The sequence below is a fragment of the Aulonocara sp. 'chitande type north' Nkhata Bay genome, linkage group LG6 (assembly GCF_057382095.1).
Source record: "Aulonocara sp. 'chitande type north' Nkhata Bay isolate Kocher_YH1m ecotype deep benthic linkage group LG6, A_spYH_male_GT1.1, whole genome shotgun sequence".
NCBI classification, from domain to species: Eukaryota; Metazoa; Chordata; class Actinopteri; order Cichliformes; family Cichlidae; genus Aulonocara; species Aulonocara sp. 'chitande type north' Nkhata Bay.
The window spans coordinates 27,847,806-27,856,555 of record NC_141349.1 but is presented as its reverse complement, the minus strand read 5'-3'; the positions used below and the strand labels follow the sequence as shown (position 1 = coordinate 27,856,555).

The 8,750-nt window shown below is 40.2% G+C and overlaps 1 protein-coding gene across 2 annotated transcripts; it reads left to right on the top strand.

Moving 5' to 3' along the window:
* The first annotated feature begins 611 nt into the window (after positions 1-611).
* Positions 612-6,661, top strand: LOC147327983 (volume-regulated anion channel subunit LRRC8C). Of its 2 annotated transcripts, none has more exons than XM_086297612.1 (3): positions 612-680; positions 1,369-1,527; positions 3,627-6,661. In XM_086297612.1, exons 2-3 carry the CDS (start codon positions 1,387-1,389, stop codon positions 5,907-5,909), a joined length of 2,424 nt encoding a protein of 807 aa, XP_086153738.1. In that variant the 5' UTR covers positions 612-680; positions 1,369-1,386; the 3' UTR covers positions 5,910-6,661. The 2 variants fall into 2 exon arrangements, with proteins under 2 accessions (XP_086153738.1, XP_086153739.1); XM_086297613.1 differs by lacking the exon at positions 612-680 and adding an exon at positions 1,091-1,213.
* The last annotated feature ends 2,089 nt before the right edge of the window (positions 6,662-8,750 follow it).

The following is an 8,750-nucleotide window of genomic DNA, read 5'->3' as shown; positions in this document are numbered from 1 at the left end:
CGGTAACTTCCTCTCTTCCCTTCTTCTCCCGAATATTACCACAGCATGAGTTTACAAAAATGTCAAGGTTACGCAACACTAATCGAGGTGTGGCTAAAAAATAAGGAGGCTGTTCCTGCTTTGTCTTGCGTGAGACCAGGAACATTATTTAATAACCATGCCTTCTTATCATTTGAAAGTCATACGATAACAGACCACGTGCTTGCATTCTGATGGGTTTATGGGTTGTTGATTGTTAGGACCGGTATCTTGTATTGTGATAGGTGAAGAAATGTCCGTTTATACACTTTGATCTATTAACTCACCTTCTACACATTGAAGAAATCTTCTGTTCAAGTTTTAGCATTCACTCTCTCCTAGTTTTCCTGAAAGTAAAAATGGGTCTGGAGTCTTATGGGTTAATTTCATATAAAGCCTCATTTTAAATTATTGCTAGGGGCGCAAATATACACTAATTGCAGTAATCACATTAACTACGTATAGATTACTTGAAGTGTGCCTCTGTAAAGTCAGCGCTCACATGCGTTGAACATGCTCGCTGACAGTGGTTTTATTTTGAAAGCCTCGCTTGTTTGTGCCGCGTGGTTTCTCGCGAGCTTCACACCGGTGAGCGCCTCTGAAAGTGATGAAAAAACTCTGGCCACTGCCACCGGACACCAGAGGATCCTGTGTGCGCGCAGGTATGTAAAATTAATCTTGCTGACGCTTGCTTCTGTTTTACTCTGTTGGGCGAAACTTCTGAGATAATTTCAAACTTCAGTGGAAACTTAATGGGAGATAAGTTCTCGAGGTTATACTCGTTTGATTTAGGAAGTAGCTTTGGAAGTTCACGAATTACCTGCGCTGTTAAATGAAGACAACGCCGCAAGAAACGCCACTTTTACCTCAAATTTAACACAAGCAGCGATGTTAAGAAGAAATTAGCCAGACAGAAGTCTGCTGCAATGATTTGTATTTGGTTACCTGTGTGTGCACAAATGCGCACAGCTCACATCACAAATTAACAGGCTATTTATCTCGTCTTGATGCAGTAGTATTGTTATAAAACAGTGGAGCTTCTGTCCTTCTTTCTCAGTTTATCTATTAAGGTGGGCTTCAGGACACAAAATTGTTTCCATTCTTTCCAGAGAGAGAGAGACTCTCTTTGTTGTCAGACTAGTTCATCCTGTTTGAATCCCCCTTTGAGCGCAGGAGGAGCGTCCATTCATTCAAGGTCAATAAACAGCCAAAGCTCATGTGTGTTCTTTGTGTCATGTAACTTTAAAACCTTTGACAAGATTTTCTCTGGAGACTTCTCTGCATTGAAAGCCTGTTCCAGCTTCATTGCTCAAATCCACTCGTTCCTTTCCTTTCGTCTCCTTTCATCAGTGTGGAGCAGCAGCCAGGATGATCCCAGTGGGTGAATTCAGATCCCTCGGCACAGAGCCCAGCTCGAAGTATAGGGTCCTGAAGCCATGGTGGGATGTTTTCACAGAGTATCTGTGCATTGCTATGCTCATGATTGGAGTCTTTGGATGCACTTTGCAGGTAAGGTGTCTACACTTTGTGTCCATAAGTTTTCAAAAAGTAAAACCAAGTCATCGCTGACCTTGTCTGTCTCATTGTAGATGCCATGATAATTCCTGCATTATCTGGCCACCCAGTCACGCAAAAATGCATGCACTACAGCTGAAAGAACTTGTTTCTCCTGACCCACTTTGTGCACATTCAGATCACAAACTGGCTGCTTAATGTGTGTCTCTCATCACATGAATATCATTTCTGTGTCACATTAAAATAGCACCAAAGTAAAGCAAAGGGACTACAGTGTAGTCAGCGCTAATCAGATATAATAACATACAAATATCACAACTTGTTTACTGCAGATTTTCTAACTGTTGTGTTTTTCAGAGCAGAAGCATCAGTTTATTCCTCTAATTGTACTAAATTGTTGTTTAAGCGTAGACACCAACAACAAAGGGGCATTACAGGGGACGCATTCATGAAAAGAATTGGTCACAAAGCTGTCTGAATTGCTGCACCATCTACACAGTCTGTTTGGCGAAACTGAATGTGTGAAAATAATTCAGCAACCAAAGGGATTCTCTATAGTCTGACACTCATTAGAATATTTATTATTTATTACTTCTGTCAGTGTAACATTTATAAAGTAATTATGGATTTCAACCAAGCAATTAAACATATAACCACCACCTTTACAAGGATGGTGTAACACACACATTTAATTTTAAATTAAAAATATTAAATCATCTGCTATTTTCGACCAAAATTTTCACAACTCAAAGTTTATCCAGTCTGGTTTCTTTCATTTACGAAATATCTTAAAAATCTACCAGTAATGAAGAAATTTTTGTACATAGTACATAGTAGTTAGTAGTTAGTTATAACTAACTCACTTTTCACATGCATTTCTCAGTCTGCTTTAGCCCATCTACCATTGGCCTAGAATACAGCAGCTAGGCTGCTAACAAAAAACTAGTCAATACTCATAACAAAAGGCCATAAATAAAGCCATTAATTATTTTTGGCCTTTTGTTCTTCTCATATGTGTATACATAAGTGTGTATGTAGGAATGAATGAAAGACTGTGTGTTTGTAAGTATAAATATGTACTTTTATTCTTTCATCTGTTTTTATCCAGACTGCGAAGCACTTTCTAATTGTGGATTTTAGTGTTGTGATTTCTTCTTCAGACATAGGTAATCCAATTAAATGTAAAAATAGAAATGGCAGAATTAAATCTCCCTTTCACTTAGTGCTGTTAGACACGCTGTGCTCATTAACATCTGCAGCAGCACAAAATCTCGTTAAAAAACAATAAAGAAAATATTCCACTACAGTGGAATCTTCTGCTTTGGTGATGGATTTTTCTTGCTTTCCTACAGCAGCATGTTAATAGTGACTTTTACTCTGAAATGAAGAGGTGGAATGGATCATCCCTCCAAGTAGTGTCATGTCTGATTGTCATGGCTTGGAAAGTATAAGCCAGTTTCTGATTGTTGCTCGTCTGTTTGATGACGCATCAAAGGGTGGAGGATTTCGTGTATTTTTAAACCCCTATCTGATTTTATCATCTGCAGTTTTTAGCTTGTCCATTTAGGCTTTACGCGCAAGGTGAAACCTGTTAGTTCATCACTCCCAAAGCGTAGCATTATACACTAAGTGATAAATTGTCAGTATATTACACTTCCGGGAACCCATCACGTCCCTATATTACAAGATCAGAAAAATGAGGAAACATGAGAACCGTTTGGAATGAATCTACACGTGTGCGTTTGTTTTACTTAAATCACTTTGGAAAACACTATCTAACATGCTGGTTGAGGTTAGGGATAGAGTTAGGGTTAGGGCTGGAATACATGGCTGGAACGTGTATTACTGCGGGAGCATCATTCTGCTAGATTTCATCCATAACCTGGCACGTAGCATAAGAATGCGGAAGGTCACCTTTCGCCTTCCTCAGGAACTCCTCGGGATTTGACAAATCGTGACTATGTTACGCCTGAGAGTGAGAACAAGCGGATTAGTTTAGGCCTTGCTGTTCTCAAGTCAGAAATACTTGAGTACCAACAAGTGAACCGGGCTTTGTTTTTATCACGATATTATTATGTTCTTTTTTTTTATAGCTCACCCAAGACAAGATTGCATGCCTGCCAAGCCACTTCACCAGTCCAACACCAAAAGCAATTGACTGCAGCAACATCAGCAGTTATGGGGACAATGAGAAGTTGCAGAACACACTGGTGACCCCGGCGAGCCCCATCATAGTGGAGGTGTTTGGGCGGAAGAACAATCTGGACATTCATCAATACGTGTTCGTCAACAACTATTGCTATGAGAGGTCTGTTCACTGGTATGCAAAGTACTTTCCGTACCTCGTGGTTATCCACACCATAATCTTCATGGTAACAAGCAGCTTCTGGTTCAAGTTTCCTGGGACATCTTCTAAAATTGATCTCTTTGTCAACATTCTTGACAAGTGCTTTGACTCACCCTGGACCACAAGAGCCCTGAGTGAAGTTTCTGAGGAAAGAGGCGAGGAGAAGCTAGTCAACTGGAGGAGGAACACTATGACTAAAGGCTCCACAGAAGGACAAATCGATGAGGAGGAGACTGTGGGCCTTCTTCGCTCCTGCTCTGTTAAGTCTAATCAAGAAAAGAAAAGTGCAGAACCGAAGTCTACCCTCTCTTTGTTGGATAAGAAGGAAGGAGAGCAAGCCAAAGCTCTATTTGAAAAGGTGAAGAAGCTCCGAACTCATGTGGAGGAAAAAGACATTTTGTACCACATGTACGTTCTGCAAACGTCAGTAAAGGTCATCCATTTTCTTTTGATTATTATTTACACCGCATTGCTGGTACCTAACATTGAGATAGTTGTGCAGTGTTTGGTTCCGCCTGAGCTGACTGGTTTTGATATCTATTGCTGTAACCACAACAAAGCACATCTTTTCTCCAAGCTTGCCTACTGCTATATCTGCTTTGTGGCCGTATTTGGACTTCTGCGTATCTATACCCTCTACTGGCTTTTCCATCGACCTCTAAAGGAGTACTACTTTGAGCAGGTCAGACTGGAGACCGGAATTAATGACATACCTGATGTGAAGAATGATTTTGCCTTCCTCCTGCATCTTGTGGACCAATATGATGCTCTTTATTCTAAAAGGTTTGCTGTCTTTCTTTCCGAAGTCAGCGAGAGCCGCCTCCATCAGCTTAATCTAAACTACGAGTGGACTGACAAAAAGTTGCGCACGCGTCTAGCCAGGAACACCAGAAACCGTCTAGAGCTACACCTGTTAATGTTACCAGGGCTTCCAGAAACCGTTTTTGAAATTCCCGAACTGGAATCACTCAAACTCGAGCAGATGAAGAATGTCACCATACCGGCTAGTATAGCAAAGCTAGAGTCTCTCCAGGAGTTATCAATGGTCTACTGCCCCGCAAAGCTCCAAGTTGCTGCCCTAAACCACCTGAGAGAACATTTAAAGATTCTATATCTAACCTTTGAGCATTTAGAAGAGGTTCCTGTGTGGATGTACACCTTACACTGCCTGGAAGAGCTCCACCTGGAAGGTCCTTTAACCAACGAGGTGTCCAAAAGTCCCATTCTGGATTCCTTTAAAGAGCTTAGAGCTTTGAGGGTCCTCACTTTTCGCTCCAAACTTACAAAGATCCCCTCCAGCATAGGAGATGTTGCGTTCCAGTTGCAGCGCTTGCGTATCTACAATGAAAGTGTCAGGGTCCAGGCTTTAAGCATCCTGAAGAAGTTAACCAACTTAGTTTCACTGGAATTAGTGGGCTGTGAGTTGGAGCGCATCCCAAGTGCTGTCTTCAGCCTGAGCAATCTGCAGGAGCTGGACCTGAAGGAAAACAAACTCACTACTGTGGAGGAGATCCTGAGCTTACAGCACTGCAGGCATTTAGTGACACTTCGGCTATGGCACAATAAAATCTCATACATCCCTGAACATATATCTAAGCTGCATACCTTGGAGACACTGGACATTAGCTGGAACAAGCTAGGAAAGCTTCCCTCTCGGCTCTTCTACTGCACCAAACTCCGGCACCTTGACATCTCTCACAATCAACTCACTTCGCTCCCTTCTGAAGTGAACATCCTGCAGAGCCTGCAGTTCTTCTCCGCAGCTTTCAACTCCTTAGAGACAGTGCCAGAAGAGCTGTTCTCCTGTAAAAGGCTAAAAACGCTGATTCTTGGTAACAACCGCCTTTCACACCTCAGCTCAAAAGTAGCCAACCTTGCCCAGCTGGTCCGGCTGGATATTAAAGGAAACCGTCTGGAGTACTTACCTCAGGAGATAGGGGACTGTCCCCTGCTGAGTGGGCTGATAGTAGAAGATAACCTGCTGGATCAACTGCCATCAGATGTAAGAAGCAAGTTAAATAAAAGCTGAGTGTGTGGAGCTAAGGTTGTTCGTCACATACTTGTGTTTTCTAATTAAAGAGTGGTGGGTGAGCTTGAAAAAACATTTTTGATCCAAATATTTTTCAGAGAGAAGCAAAAGGAAAACCCAAACCACAGCTGACCACTAAAAGAGAACCAGTAACTCTAAAGCTGAAGACTTTCATAGGACTGACCTAAAGAGGTGCTTGTGAGAACACAAAGGTCTAACACAGTTGGATCAGACGGTCTTTAATCTACCAGGTGCCTAGCACAAAGTCCATGTGATGTCAAATTGTGCCATATGCAAACCGCAAACTGCATTAAGTGGACATCATGAAGGCTGCCTCCCGCACGCTTTCTCCAGGCAGCTTAAACCACACTGTGTATTTCTAGTAGGGAAAACACATCTGTGGACAAATGTGGAAATCCTAATTGTCCCAGTTTTGCATATCCATTAAAAAAAGATTTAAAGACTCTATTTAAAAGCAGTCATAATGAAATGATTCATATTTTTTGATTTTCACATTTTGAAAATGTTTTTTATGTGTTGTCCTGAAAATAGAATCTTTTTTTATTAAGTTAAAATGTGTAAAAACACATCTACATTTAATTTTTACAAAACTTGATTTTTACTTCAGTAGATGACACAGAAATGTAAAGTGGAACAAAAAAAGTGTTGTAATTCAAGATCAGATTAATACTGTATGTGGGGATGAAATAAGAGCTATAAGTATTTTACAGAAATAAAACAGTGAACAAGCCTTAACCTTCAAATGTTTTGGGACTGCACCTCCGTTTGTTTACTAAAGACCTTTGAACCGTATCCTGCTTGACGGGTTTACACAGCGTGAATATGCATTTCTTACAGTGTGGTGGTTCATGTTGCTCCGTTTCAGTTCCAAAACACGTGGAGGGAGAAAAAGCCTTTCAGTAGCTGGATAAAAGGTGTTCATATCTCTGTTTACACATTCAGTCAAATGGAGAAGTGAGTGAACTCATACTGGGGTGGTATGAGGTATATAAGGTAAAGGTTCACTCTCTACAACAATGACTGTGCATGATGTGAGTGCCAGTGGTAATGGCTGCTGTTTCCACTAATGTTTCAGCATAATACAGGTGATAATTGGAGGTGATGTCCAGGCAGCAGAATTTTAAAAAGCTGTGGCACGTAACATGCAACTATGGAAACTTGCTAACTTGGATGACTAGGCTGATCTGTTTAAATGCTTTAAACTGGATATATTTTTACTTCAAATCTTGTTTTTCTTTCTTTTTAAAAAATTTCAAACATCCTTTATGCAAAACTTTAGATGAATGGATTCTGCACTTTTCCTTCACCATTGTTTCCTCCATTCACATCTCATGTTCAGACGCACATAAAACCGGTGCTTCCTGGAAACAGCTTCCACTGCTCAAACGAACTGCAGTCGGTCATGTTCTGGCTTGTGTGACTTCTTAATATGTTCGTGTCGATCAGCACACTCACTTGCCCTTGATTCAAGGATTACTGTGTGTGCTATTTTCTGTCACATTAAGGAATTGAGATGTTTTAGGGAGAATTTAGCACTTATGTTATGAAGGGAAATAAGTTGCACAGTAGGAAGTAAGTGATTTGTCAATAATTTCTCTATTTCTTTAACCCTTTCACACATAGTGGTCACTACAGTGGACAGCTATTCAAAGGCTGTTTTCTTGTATTTGTGTCAGTGTTGATGGTATACACATAAACCACTACATTGGACAATGATGTGTCAGTCCATACACATCTGTTGTCCGCCTAAGTGGACATGTAAAAAACTCTTTGAAAAGTACATGTTTAAAAGATTGAAGTTCAAAAATCTTTTTTGAAAGGGTTAAGTCTCAGTTAAAGTTGCAGTCAAGTAGCAGTCTAAATGTGACTAATAATTGACTGGAAAAAATAGCAATACAATGTCTCCAAGACGGTTGTTGCTTTGGGTTGTGAGGAGTGTGCAGAGAGCCACCGGTTGGGCTTCGTGTTTACTTTTGTAAAATCGGATTATTGGGTGTCTCAGCTATGTGTGTTTCTGGTAAAGGTTCACATTCAGTTCCTGCAGGCTGTGATTTTGTGCAGCTTGATGAAGTGAGAAGCACAGCAGAGCGTGTAACAGCTTCCAGTGACTCATCGTTTGGAATCTCACCAAATGCCAAAGGCCAAACAATAACAGTTTCAAATGAAAAAAAATGAAGGAAGCACTTGATTTGCAGTTCTCTACATCTTACAGTCTAGTAAAAATTGCACACATGGGAAGCTCCTCCTTTCATGAGCACGAGAGCATTTTTTAAATATGAAACTAATCCCTAAATCCTTTTAAGCTCTATTACATTTCGTAAATGAAAGAGATTAGAGATCTGAAACCAACTAATAATCTTAATTACTGATTATTTGACATATTATTCTAATAAACAGTTTGGTCTAGATCTGAATAAAGCGGTGTTACAAAACCAAAGTGCTCCAGTTCATTTCACCAAATATCTTGTTTTGTTGGACCAAAATTCTAAAATGCAAAGAGTAAATTCAGATGTTTTATGTTTTAAACAAATGATCAAACTGCTAGTTAATTATGCAGATTTATTTTCTTGGCAACATAATCACCACAGCTGTAACAGAGGTCAGGGGCAGTCGTTTGGTATCGATTCAATACCAAGTAAAACCCAAGTAAAACACGACAGTCAGCACAAAAAAGATTCATTTTTCATAGTGCATGTTTGAGGTATATTGATTTAAAACAATTCAGTGGGCAAATCGCAAATATCGATCCGATAAAAATACCAGTGTTGGTATTGATACTGTTGAAATTTGGATTGATCTGCCCACCTTTAGTGAAGGGCA

Bases quoted from the DNA above. Each gene is read 5' to 3' on its own strand.
- LOC147327983 (XM_086297612.1), top strand. From the start codon at position 1,387: ATGATCCCAGTGGGTGAATTCAGATCCCTCGGCACAGAGCCCAGCTCG. The intron at 1,528-3,626 runs GTAAGGTGTCTA...TTTTTTTTATAG, and splicing joins TCTTTGGATGCACTTTGCAG to CTCACCCAAGACAAGATTGC.